General features: G+C 38.2%; 1 protein-coding gene and 1 long non-coding RNA gene across 2 annotated transcripts in view; one reads left to right on the top strand and one right to left on the bottom strand.

Moving 5' to 3' along the window:
• The window catches only part of LOC135216185 (uncharacterized), a 273,740-nt gene that overhangs the window by 165,974 nt on the left and 90,445 nt on the right, over positions 1-17,321 (bottom strand). The window lies entirely within an intron of this gene.
• Positions 4,789-17,321, top strand: part of LOC135216183 (uncharacterized) — a 23,781-nt gene continuing 11,248 nt past the window's right edge. The window contains exon 1 of the mRNA XM_064251316.1: positions 4,789-10,095. Coding sequence (XP_064107386.1) covers positions 7,176-10,095 — 2,920 coding nt within the window. The 5' untranslated portion in view covers positions 4,789-7,175. The remainder of the gene's footprint in view (positions 10,096-17,321) is intronic.

Genomic DNA, 17,321 nt, shown 5'->3' with positions numbered 1-17,321 from the left:
TGCGAAAGTGTTCATCCAAATTCTTATCACTACTTACATTTGCTAAGTTTTCTCCTATTATATTGCTTATTTCTTTTGGATTAAGTATTCTCTTCCCATCTTTTAATATCGCATGTCTGGGTGGTTTAACATGGGTACCATTTATTTTTCTGAATTTTTCCCATATTTTTTGTATGGGAGTATTATTTGAGAGATCTGATATCCATTTCCTCCATGAAATTATTCTTCCTTGAATTACTTCCTTTTTAAATTTTGCAGATATTTTGTTATATACAGGTTTTAAAGTATCAATTTCTAGCAATAATATAGTCATTTTTTGCAAAGTTCTTTCTAATATTGGAAATTTTGTATTTATTTTAGTGAATTTTTTATTCAAATTATCTAATCGTCTCCCTATTGAGTGTTTTGTATTTATTAATTCTGTTAGCCTATCGGACCACCACAGAACTTTGTGTTTTGTTGGATGGGGTTTGGTCTTTGGTATTGATTTATCTGCAGCGTTTTTAATAAAACCAACTACAAATTTATTAGCTTAATTGTGGTCTTTGAAATATTCAAATGGTGGGAAATTTTTAGTGTGCTTTTTATACTGTTCCCAATCTGCTCTAAAAATGTTATAATGAGGAACATGTTTTACAGGACTATTATGCAATAAGGAAATTAATATTGGAAAATGATCACTGGTGTGCAAGTCATCAACTGTATTCCAATCCAATCTGTCAACTATGCTTGTTGAGCATAGAGTTAAGTCCACCGAGGATAATGTCCCATGTGTTCTTGAAAAATATGTGGATATTTCATCATCATTTATACAGCAAATGTCGTTTGAATCAATTAAATCTTCTATTTTACTCCCTGCTTTATTTGAGTTTGTGCAATTACAGTCCCATATTGGGCTATGAGCATTAAAATCACCTACTATTAATGTAGGTTCCTTTGTATTGTTTAGTAAATCTTTAAGTTTATCAATGTCATAGTTTTTATTTGGTTGGTTGTATAAATTATAAATCACATAATTATCATTTTTTATTTGTATTTTAATACTTGATATTTGCAAGTTAGAAAAGTTTATAAGTACTTTGTCATAACATACTTTGTTATGGACATATATAGCAGTACCTAGATTTCCTTCTTCCTCTCTAGATGCAGATACTAAGGTATATTTACCTATAGTTGGTATTGTTTTATTGACATGCTGCGAACATAATACCATTGGTTCGTATTCCTTAAGTAATCGTCGTAATTCTCCCAAATGTAATCTGGTCTGGAGACCATGTACGTTCCATTGTATAATGTAATTATTTAAAATATTATGTTAGTGTGCTATTTTCTTTTTGTGGATCATCAATTTGCATTTTTTCTAAAATTTTATTTACGACATTTATTTGTATGTCTTTATAAGATATTAGATGTCCAATGCACAGACAGCCTTTTCCGTGAGTGTCCAAACTAGTAGTTTCTCTACTTCTACATTTTATATATAAAAAAAAAAATTGTGTTCGTTACTATCTTTTGCTATATTTCTGTTTTTGTTGGACAATTCTATGAAACATTTATTCCATCCACATGTGTTTTGTGTGGTGTTCTTTTTTCATTTGCTTTTGCTGCTCCTATTATTGGTGATTGAGTAATCTCTTCTCCCATCACGTAATTATTTTTGTCTATGGTTTGTTCCTGAGCTGTTTCTTTGATGTTCTGGGTTGTTGTTTCCATTGGTTTTATTACTATTTTAGGAGACAATGGGATATTCTTATTTCTTGGTTTGTGCTCTTTCGTTGGGTAGTTAGTCTTTGCTTTAACAGACAATTCTCTAATGATTGTTGGCTTTTTGGTTTTGGGCGGAGTCCTCTATAGGGGCCTCTTTTTATCTTTAGCTTCTAGTTCATTATAACTTTCTTCTAACATTTCATCTTGAGATTCTATTTCTTTTAATATCTCAAAAGAATTTGAACAAATATTTGTGCATGTTTCTTGGTTTTTTGCTATATTGTTCTCTTTATGCAAAGTAATTATTTTTCCTTGCCTTTTTTCTGTTAGGGTTTTAATATTCTTATCCATTTCCATTTTTGTATCATTGTTTGAACTTATAGTAGAAAACGTTTGTTTCCTAGAAGGATCATACATTCCTGTTCTTTCTTGAAGTAATTTTAATTCTGTGTTGTATATATAATACATACACTCTTTAGATCTTGCATGGTGATTTTGCCCGCAGTTCACACACTTTGGCTCACCGCACTTCCACTGTGTGGGATGTTCGTCAGATCCACAGTATGCACATACCTCTGTATTACGGCAGTTTTTCTTTGTATGTCCATATTTACTACTTAATTTTTAAAGGTAATTCTTGGCTGTCAAATTTTATTTTTGCTATTCTGAGTGTTTTTCCATTACTTCTTCTACTGTTTATGTTGTAAATTTCGCAATCTTGGACATTATTATATCTCTTTTTAAGGGAATCTAGCAATATAGTTTTTTCTAAAGGTTCTTCATCATCGGGGAGTACAATGGTACCCTGTACACTGTTCATGTTGTCATGTTTTTTTATATGTACATTTATATTATCAATATTTTTTATTGTTAAGTAATTTTCTGATTGGCTTCTAGTTGTGGTTTCAATTAACCACGTTTGGTCTTTTATTAGTCTGAATGACATTTCTGCAGTTGAATGTCGATTCAACAAAAAGTTTTCCAATTTCAATGCCGATATTCTGTTTTCGGTTTCCATAGTAAGGAACCTTGACCAACTTCCACTACCAAAGAGGGGGTCGAAATGGGTCAAGGTTGGGTCAACACGATATCTGTTTTTTCTTGGTGGTCTATATGGTAACCAAGTATTGATACCATCCTGCTCTTCTCTAACTGGGGTGTCCTGGGGATAGTCTGTTGCCATGCCAGAAGTCGTAGTGGGGTTTGGTGTATTTTCCATAGAATAATAATAATATTTTCGTCCAGGATGAGGTCCCTCTCACCATGGAGGCCCAACTGGGGGAGGAGCGATATTGTTGCATAGTGGTAACTGCTCTGGGATCCTCACCTGGATATATGCCATACCCACAGTGCCTTAAGGGTCGTCAGTCCCATGAGATCGGACCCAGCACTGTGGGCATGGCTTGACATAAAAATTTCCCCTCGCTCAACCACGTCAGGTACTCTAGTTTTACGGGTGGAGTGGCATGCCATCCAACTCCACCCTCCATCAAGTTAAAAGAGCGGTCAATTCAATACTCCAAAAACACGCCAAGGTCGTCAACGAAAGAAGAAGGAGGGAAGGGGGAAAATTTAGAGGAGGAGGAGTAAAGGAGTTAAAGGTCCCAATGTTCAGTTGGATCCACAGCAGAGAGAGTAGGCATAAAGGGGCATACTCTCTCTGCAGTGGATCCCTAAGCCCCCCACCTCGTCAAGGAGTTGGCTTCTGCCCATAAGCAGTCGACTTTGACCAACTCAGCTATCAAGAGAGAGAGAGAGAGAGAGAGAGAGAGAAGCTGATATCCTGTCGAATTCTGGGTCTTTACTTATCTACTTAGCACCAATGTCAACCCTTCTCCACCATGATAACTAAATGTTAAGTTTGTACAATTTTTTTTTCATATACGTGTGACTTTTTTAAAATAAAAAATATTAGTGAACATGCCGTCGAAAATGACTCTTACTCGTATATATGCATCTCCTGAGCTCATTTATATAAAAATGAAAATAAATACATAAAACTTCCAAACATGGAAGTATCGATCACAGATCGATACTGATTTCCAAACAGAAAAGAGCACAGAAAACACAATTCGTCATACAAGTCTGGATAACTCTAAGGAAAGTTGATCCTGAAAAAACACAAGAAAAAACATAGGATTAGCTACATGACCCTATCTAATTTGAGAGTTACAAGGAGTTACAAGGATTAGGATGTCTCAAAGACTTATTAATCCATCCGAGGAGACATCGTGTGCTCACTTATCTCTAGGACCAGGTTTTACAGTGTCAGAGAGAGAGAAAGAGAGAGAGAGAGAGAGAGAGAGAGAGATTTTTACACGAAAGCACTTTTTAACTTTCTTCATTACCAAATATATAAGCACAAGCACCCACAAACTGCAGAGGACGAATGAAGCATGAGGAAGCAACTGCTGATCAAGCCACTTGAAGCAGACGATTACAAATTTCAATGTCAAGGACAGAACGCTCGCAATTTCAATATATTATTAAATAATTATACATTTCATTCTGGTCCAGCGAACGTCAGAATTAATCAGTAATGGTATTATGAGACGGCAGACTAAATTCAATCTGAATTTGAAAGGGCTACCGATCCAGAAGATCTTATTCAACAAGTAACTCAACAGCGGGTCACAAGTGTTCTTTTTTTAACAGGACGCTGACCCTCTGTTATTAACGGCAACAAGTGACACTCAACGTAAATAACACGACTAGTCACTCGGACGGTCAAAATGACAACATGGCAACATATTCCATTAGCTACGACAGTAGGAGGTTACATAACAAACAAACAAAACACAAGGGAGTCATCAGCTTTTTTTTTTTTTTCTGAGAATCTTGCGACAAGCGAAGGTAACTGCTGGGCTAATGATGATACCATACGACATAAAATAACAAAAAAATAAAAATAACAAAAGGGAAAAAATAAACGAATTGAAATCATCACGCATATCAGACCACGGAGACAAAACAAAGCGAAGCAAATAAGAGTTCTGGGCACCAACACAGAGCGCGCCAGAGTGCCTCTAAAGGGGTATGTGGCACCTACTTTTATAACTTCACCATCTGGGGTTGCCCGAGCGAGCAGACACAGGCAGCAGGCGCAGTCTGCTGTGACGCGGCGTACCCTAGGCTGTGGCTGAGGGACCCGAAGTGTTTTAGAGGCTGCGATATTTACTGAAAAATAAAGTGTCTAAAGTGTCTAAGTTAGAACTGAATGCGAAATACTCCAGGGCTGAAACTAACTCTGAAGGCTTTGCGTTACTCAGTAGTTCAGAAAAACTTAGGAAAAATTGAAGTGACAAAAATGTCAACAATTGAAAATTTCACCTCTGAAAAGTAGCATGAAACTATGAAACTGTGACTCGAAATTTCGATATGAAATCCTAAATCCCCTTCACCCCTCCCGATAAATTTCACCGCGAGTGAAAAATGACGAGTGAATAAAATACGAATTAATCATTCAAACGAATTACTGGCACGCAGCGTACATCGAATAAATAACAAATGAGTGTGTATATATTTCCGCGATTGAACAGTGACATAATGCATTTATTCTTCTAATGAATAATAATGAAGGTATTATCCTCTGAAAGAACACCACTGCAAATCATCGTTTTTCCAAACCATTAACCGGTAAAGCTCTGCCTAGGATGATTAATACGTAATATTATCGTCCAATCTTTTCGACTAAACTGGAATTTCCGACTTTTATTTTTTATATGAAGCTACAGGTCATCAATCATTGAAGATATTGTATGATGGTCGAAGTTCAATATGATTTTCATGAAAACGCTAATTAACGGACAATATTGTTGGTTACGGAGAAAATATTGATGAAAGCAACAAAACTGAAAATAAAGTTACCTCTAAAGGAAATACGAGAGGCAAGTGAACAATTGTTGGTACCAAACGTTATAAACACAAAGAGGATATAAGAAAATAGTTCCCTATTATTAAATAATATGAGAAGATGAACACTTATAAGTGAGCCGAAAATATTTCTTGAGAATTCTAAATATCCAGTGTCAGAAAACATCGAATTTCTTTGCCCAAAACACTCAAGAACTGAAATGCCCGTCTATCATTGATGCTTTCCCAATGGAAAACTGGTCCTAAAGTAAACTGAATATCAAAATAACCATATAAATATTATAGATGAAAGTTGCTCTTGCTAAAGAATCATTAACAGAGACACTTCTAATCTTGCAAGCAATACACCAGCGCCTCATCGGACCATTTCGTCAAATGAACAAAAGTGAAAGCACAAATTGAGAAGAGAGAGAGAGAGAGAGAGAGAGAGAGAGAGAGAGACGACGTGGAACAGAGTCATCGCGAGGGTTTCTAAGGGCATCAATAGAGCTTCAGTGCCAGAATAATACGCGCAACGAGTGGAACAGACATCACAGGACTTATTAAGCGGCAGAAAAAGTGCAGCGACGTAGATTGCTTCTAATTCTGGAAATCACTTTTATCACCCGCTGTAAAAAAAGAAAAAAAATGATAATAAAGAGTTAATTAACTTAAACTCACTGGCCAAAAAGAGTGATAAAAAGTGATTAACGAACACTCGTCTCCATAAAGGATTAATGATTTTCGTTGGCCCCTAAAGGATAAACGGGCGAGAGATTACTGCCATTTAGCACGGACGAGTATCAAAAGAGAGGTTCGGAATGAAGTGGATGCTATAGAAAAAATAAAAAAAATAAAAAGGAGACCCCTCTTAAAATAAATTTAATTAAAAAGTATTTCTTATTTACAGAGATGCAATTTAAACTCATATTTTCGCAGTGAAAGGCAAGTAAGACAAAGAACGCATTTTAATGATAAAGATGCGATATGTTTTATATATATATATAATCATCGTGGCACGCGTTATCCCTCGAAGAACTAAATATTAAAGTGAACCAAATAAAAAACTAATAAAAAACTACTCATCTGTCTCTAAATAAACACACGTTTCTCCCCCAGGGCAGCCAGATTTGGAAACATCCATTCAACTTCAGGTTATAAAATTTTAAATTACGGAAGTGAAAACCAGAAGAGAATATTTTGCCTCCGAAAACTACTACGTAGAGATCTGAATTCTAAATAAGGACGTAAAGCTCCAACAGTAGAGACTTTCTCGTAAACTTTTCTGGTATTCAAATGTCAATGGAGGGGACAAAAATGTGAGGACCTTACATCATTATTTACTTGTTTCTGCATATTTACATAGTCTCCCTGAATGATAAGCTCTTTTCGGATAAGGCGAATTACTTCGATAGAATTCATACTATCTAAAACCCAGCTAATGTTTCACTCAAGCAAAACACGAGTTGTTTAAAATTCATCGGAAACAGCTGTATAAAGAGCATTGCTTACAAATAATAAGAGAGGGCAATCATATCCCCCTCCAGCATAAACAAACAAACAAAATACCGCATTCAAATACAGAGGAAAAACAAGCTGCCATAAAAGCGAGTAAAATGATCCTCGAGTTCATACTGACCCTGACATTGGTAGGGAGCGTTGTGGGAAAAGAACAGCTGTGGGCAATACAGCTGACGACACAACATGAGGAGGCGGCTGAAGAGGTGGCCAGCGAACTGGGGATGATGGTGATAGGAAAGGTATTCGATGACGTCTTCTTGCTCCGCGGGGAAGTGGATCGAGACGATAGTGGAGGAGACGACCAGGTTAAGAGCGGCAGCAAACTCCACCATCCCAAGATCTTATGGGCCGAACAGCAAACCGGACACCGTAGGACATCACGCTATAAAATAGTTGAAGAAAAGGTAAAAAATCAAAACGATGGAAAAAGTGCGAGAGCAAAATACACAATGGGACGCCAGCCTCCAAGATCCATTCCAAAAAATAAGAACCATTTTGGAAGAATGCCACGAGACGTTGGGGGGTTAAACCGCAAGCCCCTCAAATCGCCATGGTCTTTTCAAAGGGCCCGTGATCCATTACGGTGGCGCCAATGGTACCTCGGTCCAGGGGGTGGGATGCACCTCAATGTTACTAGTCTCTGGGCCGCAGGGATTAGAGGCGGTGGTATAAGTGTTGCCATTCTTGATGATGGTGTGGAATTAACCCATCTCGACCTTGCTCTGAATTATGATCCAGCTGCTTCCTGGGATCTTTTGGATTCAGATCCAGATCCAATGCCTGTTTCTTGGTCTCGCCATGGTACCCAACTTGCAGGCATTATCGCTGCAACGCACTTCAATGGCATGTGTGGTATGGGTGTCGCTCCTTGGTCCGGTGTGGGGGCAGTTAGAATGCTTGGATATGTAGTGTATGATGCTGTGGAAGCTGCTGCTCTCTCATATGAAAGGGACCACGTAGATGTCTATGTTGCAGCATGGGGACCTGTTGATACTGGAGCTGTTATGGAAGGACCTGGGGTCTTAGCCTCTAGAGCAGTGAGGGAAAGTATTGCACTTGGCCGGAATGGGCTAGGTTCCATATACGTATGGGCGTCAGGTAACGGAGGCTATGTGGGTGATGACTGCAATGCTGATGGATATTCGAATTCTGTATACACACTAACTGTAAGCGGTAGCACAAAGAAAGGGCGAGCTCCTGATTACGCTGAAACTTGTGCTGCCACTTTTGTGTCAACTTACAGTGGAGATGCAGATTCTGAATATAGCGCTGAAGAACAAATTAATGGTATAGTCACAACTGATTTAGGAGGAGTTTGCACAGATTCTTTCCGTGGTTCTTCAGTTTCAGCAGCTATGGTAGCAGGAGCTTGTGCTCTAGCCCTTGATGCAAATCCTCGGCTTGGATGGAGAGATATGCAGCACCTCATGGTTGAGGCTGCGACTCCATATAATCCACTACCCTCACAGTGGGACACCAATGGTGTCGGTCGCATGTATTCACATTACTTCGGGTTTGGGTCTCTTGATGCAGGAAAAATGGTTGACCTAGCTCGCAACTGGAAAAATGTTCCTCCAGCTTTTAGGTGTTATGCGCATTCACCTCATAAAAACATTACTTTTATTCCAGATGAAACACTTATTCTACCCATCAGTGTTTCGGGTTGCCAAATAGTGCAAGCAGAGCACATTCAGGTAAATATTTCTTTAAGTGCTGACAACAGAGGACAGATAGAAATAGGTCTTAGATCTCCTTCTGGGACTTATTCTACGCTTCTACCTCAGCGCCCCTTGGACCTTTCACCCTACGGTATACAAAACCACCCATTATCGTCAGTTCACATGTGGGGTGAAGACCCAAGAGGGATATGGAAAATATATATAACTTACCACAATTCTAGCATTCTTGATCAATTTGGTGACAAGAAATATGTAACTGTTCCAAACAAGCTACATGCATGTTCACTGATTGTACATGGGACAGAGGTTCCTATTGACCAATCCACTATCTATAATCATCATTACACGGAGACACAACTGTCCGAAATTCTACTCACAAAAAACACAAGTGCTGAAATGGAATCAACTGTAGCTGAAATGGACAATTCGCCACTAATAGAAGTGGATTACTGGACTTCACCTCCAGAGAACAATACAGAAATAACCCTATTTCTTTTCTGCAGGGTCACGACTTCCCTTCCTCGCTATGTTACAAATATTCAGTGGCAGACCTTTGGAGGTGAAACTTTCCATGATGCAATCAGGCATCTAAAGGGACATGGATCCCGATCTGAAAAATATCCTGCAGTTTTGACAATTAAGAAAACAGAAAATATAAAGGGAAATTTTACCTGTAAAGTATCTTATAATGGTGAGGAATACTCGAGAGATGTTCACATAAACAGCATCTACTCCAGTACACCACATACCACTGAAACTGTGCGTGTAGCAGAAGCTGGAAAACCCATCATTCTTCCCTGCGAAAACCTGTCGCCGATCATACGAGGGACATGGACGAAAGATGGTCAACAATTACAGTCCTCCCCAAGGATAACAATCACCGAGGACCAGTTGCTGATTAAGAACGTCACCTCAGAAGATGCCGGGGTTTACGAGTGTTACAAGAATGCTTCAAGACTCCACTACGCCCACAGGTCTTCCATAACGCTACTGATGGCCAAGGGACCCTCCACCTTGATTCAGTACTATGCAATAGACTCCCATCCACCCATCCCACAAGTGAAACCTCAACCGAGTTGCCCCTCAATCAATATCAGTGAGGAAGAGATGACAGACACAGACTCTGAATCCCTTGCGGTGGATACACTGGGGCTACCCAAGAAACCGTGCCCACCACCGTACAGGCCCGTTGAGGGTCACTGCCTCCTGATAGGGGCAGGGCCAGCAAGACCTTGGCATCAAGCCCGGGAACAGTGCCGCAAGCGGAAGGGAGAACTTCTTGTCGTCCATGATGCTTCACTCATGCTGGCACTCATTCAGTTACTGCACACCCAAGGTTAGAATCTTGGTATTTGTTTTCAGTCTAAATGGTGCTTTAGAGAAAATATAAAGGTACTGTTTACTATCACATATGCAACACCACACTTTTTGAAAAACTGACAGTACACAAAAGACCTTATTGCATAGACACATTTCAACGCATGTCTTTTTATATAGTATAAGTATAAATATAACTTTGGAGAAAATATAAAGGTACTGTTAACTATCACAATTATAACACCAAACTTTTTGAAATACTGACAGTACACAGAAGACCTTATTGCATAGACACATTTCAACGCATGTCTTTTCATATAGCATAATTATAAATACAACTGAAACACGCATGAAATAGCAATCTACCACTTACAGGTCCTTATATTAAATTATATGAAAATTAATTCTTGAAAATAATTAGCTTTGACCTTGAAATACATCAAAACAATCATTCTGTCTTTTAACAACAGGGAGAATAAGAAAAACATGTAGGAGTGCACTTTCTGCATTTTCTCTGAAATTATACAAAACAGCATATCAACCTGACAAAAAAAAAAAATTCAAGACACACACACACACACACACACATATATATATATATATATATATATATAATATATATATATATATATATATTATATATGTGTGTGTGTGTGTGTGTGTGTGTGTGTGTGTGTGTGTGTGTGTTTACACATAAACAAAATGTAGTTCACAAAAATGCACTGGAAAATACCACTGCAAAGCCTTGATTCAACAAACAAAATCAGACTAAGAAACAGAATAAACTTTATTCACAGCATAAATATTATCTAATAATAACGTCAGACAGACTATGGGCGCAACTCAGTTTGTCTCGTCTCGTGATAACCGGCAATAATGCTCCAATCTCTCCAGTTAGATGGGTTGCTAGGTGTCGCCAGAACATCCCATTATCATCATACACAGCACAAACCAGGTGCTTTGGAAGCTGCGAAATATTGCTGTTCAGTTCAGGTTACCTTTAATTCAACCGATTTATCTCATAATAGATATCTCACAGTTATTACTACTTTTCGCTAAACGAATTACCATATGTATGTCAGGGTATATTTGATTAGTACTCTGCAGTGTATCACGCTGACCAGTGAATAGGAGCTGAAAGCTTAGCAAAAAATCTATTTGTCATACATTTCTTTTAAATAAAAGCTATACAGTTTATGAACAAATTCCTGCGACACAAAATCGAAAAGCGTAAGGAAGCTCGTGACTTTTAAACGATGGATCACTATGATATTTTCCCTTTTACGGGAACGAGTATTTCAAACGTTCCAGTATTAAAAGCAAAATGAATAAAGACCGAGTTTGTTGTCCCTGGAAGAAAGAAAACAGGTCTTGTGCATTTGCCTCCAGAGAAGTTTGTCTTTTGGTTAAGGGATGTCCATGCGCAAGAATGTTGACATTCCAAACACCACAAAGACCTCGATGTTGAGGTCTATGATAATAGAAGTTACTCCGCGTATTTTTCAATGAAATAACAGATCTAAAAATCAAGAGGTTTTATATGACGAATGGAAATAACATTGACTATGAATTAACTTTTATTTCTAAGCTGAACATAACATAAAAAAAGACTGTGATTCGAATGAAGAGGCAAAGATACATCACAGCAAGAATGAACGTCTAAAATACAATACATCGGGAAAAGATAAAATGCTTAATTAAGCAGCTGCCCAAGACTGCAGAAAGCATGTGAAAAGTCAGACTAAATGTTTCCAAACTACTTTGGACCCATCTTCTACTCCTAGGTTTTGATGTCAGGACTTATCTCTCACACCTGGATTTAAGTCAGGAAATATCTTTCACCTTGGATTCCGGAATCAGTACCTATCTCTCACACCTAGATTTAGGAATCAGGACCTATCTCTCACACGTGGATTTAGGAATCAGGACCTATCTCTCACACCTGGATTTAGGACTTACATATAAGCATAACAAAATTTCATTTCCAACTGTACTCAATTATGTGACCAATTGCATTAAACAACAGAACAATAAAAAAAAATACCCTTTACTTCAGATAGCTTAACAGAGAGAGAGAGAGAGAGAGAGAGAGAGAGAGAGAGAGAGAGAGAGAGAGGCAATATTATCGATAGACATTCCAGAGAGTCCATTTGTAGCTTAAATGTAGACGCCTTTGTAAACAAAACAAAACGAAAGTTAATATAAGGACTCCGAGGCAACTGAAATGTCATTTATAATGAAGACCTTCCACCAGGTCGATAATAATCAATGTTAATTAAGAATGGAAAAAGGTAAACAGTTCCCTCCTACCCCTCTCCCCAACCAACCCGTCTCCTGTCACTTACTCTTAGAAATCAAATCGATGAGGCGACGTTAAAATCATCGATAAGATGGATAAATGATTTATACTTTCGGAAAATAATAGCATTACTATTGCTGAAGTCTTGTAAGTTCAATTAAAGCTTGTGGCCCTACAGAATTAAAAAAATAAAATAAATCTCTCTCATTTTTATTCTAATTCTTCTCTCAGCGATTCCAGAGCCGATACTTCTCCCACTCTATCCTTCTCTCATTTACTGCAGCCTTTTATTCTCCGCTGGTGAAATCCACGAGGTTCTGGAATTCTAGAAGGCTGACGAGGTATAAAATTCCAGCTCCATTCCATGATTCGAAAATAAACTGCTTCTTGAGCTTTTCCGTTTTTTTTTTTTTTTTTTTTTTATTATTATTATATTATTATTCTATTTGGGGTGGAGGGATGTTCATCCATGCTTTTATGACCGTCTGACTTCATATGATTCAAAACATATTATATTATGTACAAGCATCCATAATTTTACCAGGATATTTGATAACTCTTCCCTTTTACATGCTACTACGGATCACTAGTAGATATATTCCCAGTTAGCACCATTCATTCCGCTATTGAAAGCTTTTCTTCGAGTTATGCTTGAATTTTGGACTGCCAAGTCAAAATCAGCTTTGATAATACGAAGATTGTTTACAAGACTCAAAATCACAGCAAAAGGAAAATGGATGAAAGGGCCCCTCTTATGTATCTATCTAGATTGTGTACTATGTTATCGTCTATTCTTTGTATATTCCATGTATATATGTATATGGCCTTGAGCTGAAAATAAAATTTATTATTTCTTTTATTTTTTTTATTTATTTTTTCTATCACAGTCCTCTAATTGGACTGGGTGGTATTTATAGTATGGGGGGCTTCCGGGTTGCATCCTGCCTCCTTAGGAGTCCATCACTTTTTTTTACTATGTGCAGTGTTTCAAGGTGCACACTCTTCTGCATGAGTCCTGGAGCTACTTCAGCCTCTAGTTTTTCCAGATTCCTTTTCAGGGATCTTGGGATCGTGCCTAGTGTTCCCATGATTATTATTATTATTATTATTATTATTATTATTATTATTATTATTATTATCATCACACAGTTGAGTATTTTTCTTGGCAATAAGGCCTTCAACTTTGAATGTAATATTCTGAATATAATAAAAGGAAATTTCGGCATAAGCCACGAAAACACTAAACTATCCATCACCAAAAGGACGCCTTCCGGAGAGGGTTAAAAATCCATTACGGAAGGAGTTAAGATAGACTGGAACGGAATGGAATATCAAATTTTGTTCCAAAGGCCAAGTGCTGGGACCTATGAAGTCATTCAGTGATAAATGGGAAATTCAGAGTAAAAAAGGTTTTAAAAATGTAACTGAAGGAAAGTAAGATGGAAGAAAGATAATATGAACGGGGGTACAAGTAAAAGGAATGAAAGGGGATGCAACTGGGGGCCGAAGGGACGCCGCAAAGAACCTATACGTAATACCTACAGTGCACCACGTAAGGTGCACTGATGGCACTATCCCTCTACTGTGAGGAGCGAAGAAACAAAAGGTCAGAGCAAAAACAGTAAGTTGATTTAGATGCAAATTAGCAAGATAACGTGAGTCGAAGACGATACAGGTTACCTAAAGAGTCTGCAGGAGGAAAAACATATACATATATAAAAAAGTAATGTCTAGGTCACTGATCCTTAAGCCGAAAAGGCGGCCCCCACCCCCTCTTCCACCCCCAGCGGCCTCTTAACGTCTCTGCCAGAACAACGCTTCAACCCGCCATTAAACTTTTTTTTTTTTTTTTTTTTGTGGATGTGAGTGATCAATTCGACTCTCGTTCTATCTGTTTCTTTCCTATTACATTACTAAAAGGTTTTTTTAATTTCCTTCCCTGCGATCATTTTCTTCTGTTATTTAAAGAGCAGTCTCTCTATCATTCCTCTTGGGCATCAGCCCTATTTTTCCCACTCCCTTTTGGGCATTCTTTTGGCTAGATAAGGGCATTTGGCTGCCCAGAATTCTGCTTCTTTACTCTGAAAAAATACACACAAAAATGTACGAGCAATTATACGCCCATGTCTATTTTCTTATAAAGTCATTACGAACACGTTTCTCCTTTTCTCTCAAAAACATACAATGCCAGTGCTGATGACAATGCCAAACTTATGAAGAGCCAAAAAAAAAATTTTTTTTTTTTTGAAACCAATTCGGTCACATTTCATAACCTTTGACTGTAATCGTCGCTTTATATAAAACCAAGTGATAAAACGCTTACAAGGAATTGTAGGCAGCATTATCATCACTAAAAACGCAAGTCATGATGGAATAAGTGACACCAATGACAATAACACCGTCCCTTACTAGGAAATAATCTGATGCGATAAATGACCCGGGGCAGGGAAAATGTCAACTTAGGTCATTCCATCCGCGAGGTTCTGCAACGCTGGGTCTGGTTAATACTTGGATGGGTGATCGCTAAAGAGAGAGAGAGAGAGAGAGAGAGAGAGAGAGAGAGAGAGAAGTCAGATATCGGCACTTACAGGTCATATCAATATATAGTTAGTTATTTTATTGACAAAAATACACAATTATTAGTACAAATTTGTCGACAAAGAGACAATACAAAATATACAAAGTATACACGGGGCGGGTATGTCTGTGAGTCCTTACGTCATCAAATCTTCGATGACAGTAACACCCACTCTGTGATGCCAGAAGAGCTGACGGCACTAATTACGTGTACCCACGAATCAATTGCCCCATTAAATGGGGAAGTTTCTCGTCGCTTCTCTGGTGCTTGTGGAAGAAGAAGAAGAAGAAGAGGAGGGGGAAGAAGAGGAAGAGGAGGAGAAGGAGGAGGAGGAGGAGGAGGAGGAGGAGGAGGAAGAAGAAGAAGAGGAGGAAGAAGAAGAAGAGGAAGAAGTGGAGGAGGAAGAGGAAGAAGAAGAAAAAGACGAAGAAGAGGAGGAGGAAGAGGAAGAGGAAGAGGAAGAGGAGGAGGAGGAGGAGGAGGAGGAGGAAGAGGAAGAGGAAGAGGAAGAGGAAGAGGAGGAGGAGGAGGAGAAGAAGAAGAAGTAGAAGAAGAAGAATAAGAAGATAGTCCAAACGCCTCAGGGCAGAAGCAAATGGTCTTCAAGTTTATGACAAACGATCCAAGAAGTTCGGGTTTTAGTATCACAGTTTCGGTCTGCTGGGCGCTTAATCATCGGAGCGCCCTTCACATTATTCGCGTCAATTCCAGGGCAGTGGCTTCCTTGGAATAAACGCGCGAGCGCGTCTTTAAACGGAATGGGTTACCGAGTTTAGGCCAGAAGCCACGCACTGGGACATACGAGGTCACTCAGCGCTGGAAAGGAAATTGAGAGCAGGAAGGTTTGAAAGGTGTAACAGGAAGAAAATGAAATAATTGCTATAGTAGATTCACATCACCCGTGCATCTGATGTCTAGGCCAGTCCCTTACGACGCTCCTGACTAGCTGTTGATAAGCCAGTCACAGGGCTGGAAACTCTCAGTTTCTCTCGAGAGTTCACATAGGCAGGATGGATGTTCCACCTCTCGTGAGGGATGCTTTTGAAAGACTTATCCCTCAGGAGAGGTGGAATATACATCCTGCCTATGTGAACTCTTGAGAGAGACTGAGAGTTTCCAGCCCCGTCATTGGCTTATCAACAGGCAATCAGGAGCGTCGTAAGGGACTGGACTAGACATCAGATGCACCGGTGATGTGAATCTACTATAGGAGAGGGTGGATAGCAAGATGGAAGAAAGGTCATATGAATGTAGGTATAGTAAAATGAATGAAAGAGGTTGCAGCTAGGGGCCGAAGGAACGCTACAAAGAATCATTAGTAATGCCTACAGTGCACCCCGTCAGATGCAGTGACGGCACTAACCCCCTACGGGAAAAAGGCATCTTTGAGCTTCTCTGTATATATGGGCAGACAGTAAATATTTATTCCCCGTGTCTAGTGTTCTTATGATTATGGGTACAACTTCCACTGGTATATTATTATTATTATTATTATTATTATTATTATTATTATTATTATTATTATTATTATTATTATTATTATTATTTTTATTTTTTATTTTTTTTTTATTATTATTATTATTATTATTATTATTATTATTATTATTATTATTATTATTATTATTATTATTATACGTTATTTACCAGCCTTTAAGGACGTCAATCTTTATACTCATCAATAATACTGAGATTAAAACAGGTTTTAATACGTTTTAATTTTAATACGTTTATTTGCAATTGCATCAGGCTGAAAAACCTAATGACATTCGCAAACTCTGGATGTAGAACTGTCCTGGATAATTAAATAGTGTTTACAAATTACAGGCAGACATATACGTAAACAGTAATACAAAGTTTAGACTGAATTACAGGCAGACATATACGTATACAGTAATACAAAGTTTAGACTGAATTACAGGCAGATATATACGTATACAGTAATACAAAGTTTAGACTGAATTACAGGCAGACATATACGTAAACAGTAATACAAAGTTTAGACTGAATTACAGGCAGACATATACGTATAAAGTAATACAAAGTTTAGACTGAATTACAGGCAGACATATACGTATACAGTAATACAAAGTTTAGACTAGCCCTCATCAAAAGAATAAGAAGAGCCCTGAAATATAACATATTACAGTTGAACGTCATAACGGCAACAAACCAGTGATCCTGAATGCACCGCTTGGCAACCACTGGATCATAAGTTTGCGCATTAATATGATGATGACGCAAGGAAACGTCCACTTCAAGCTTGACATTTTACGCTGATGCAAATTGCTCGTATCAAGCACGATCAGATACTCGTCCACTAAAATCATTTGCGTGCGAAGAATAATTTTTGAAGCTCATCGTTCGTTGG

The sequence above is a fragment of the Macrobrachium nipponense genome, chromosome 6 (assembly GCF_015104395.2).
Source record: "Macrobrachium nipponense isolate FS-2020 chromosome 6, ASM1510439v2, whole genome shotgun sequence".
Classification (NCBI taxonomy): domain Eukaryota; kingdom Metazoa; phylum Arthropoda; class Malacostraca; order Decapoda; family Palaemonidae; genus Macrobrachium; species Macrobrachium nipponense.
The sequence above is the reverse complement of the archived record's forward strand: the minus strand, read 5'-3'. Positions and strand labels throughout refer to the sequence as shown.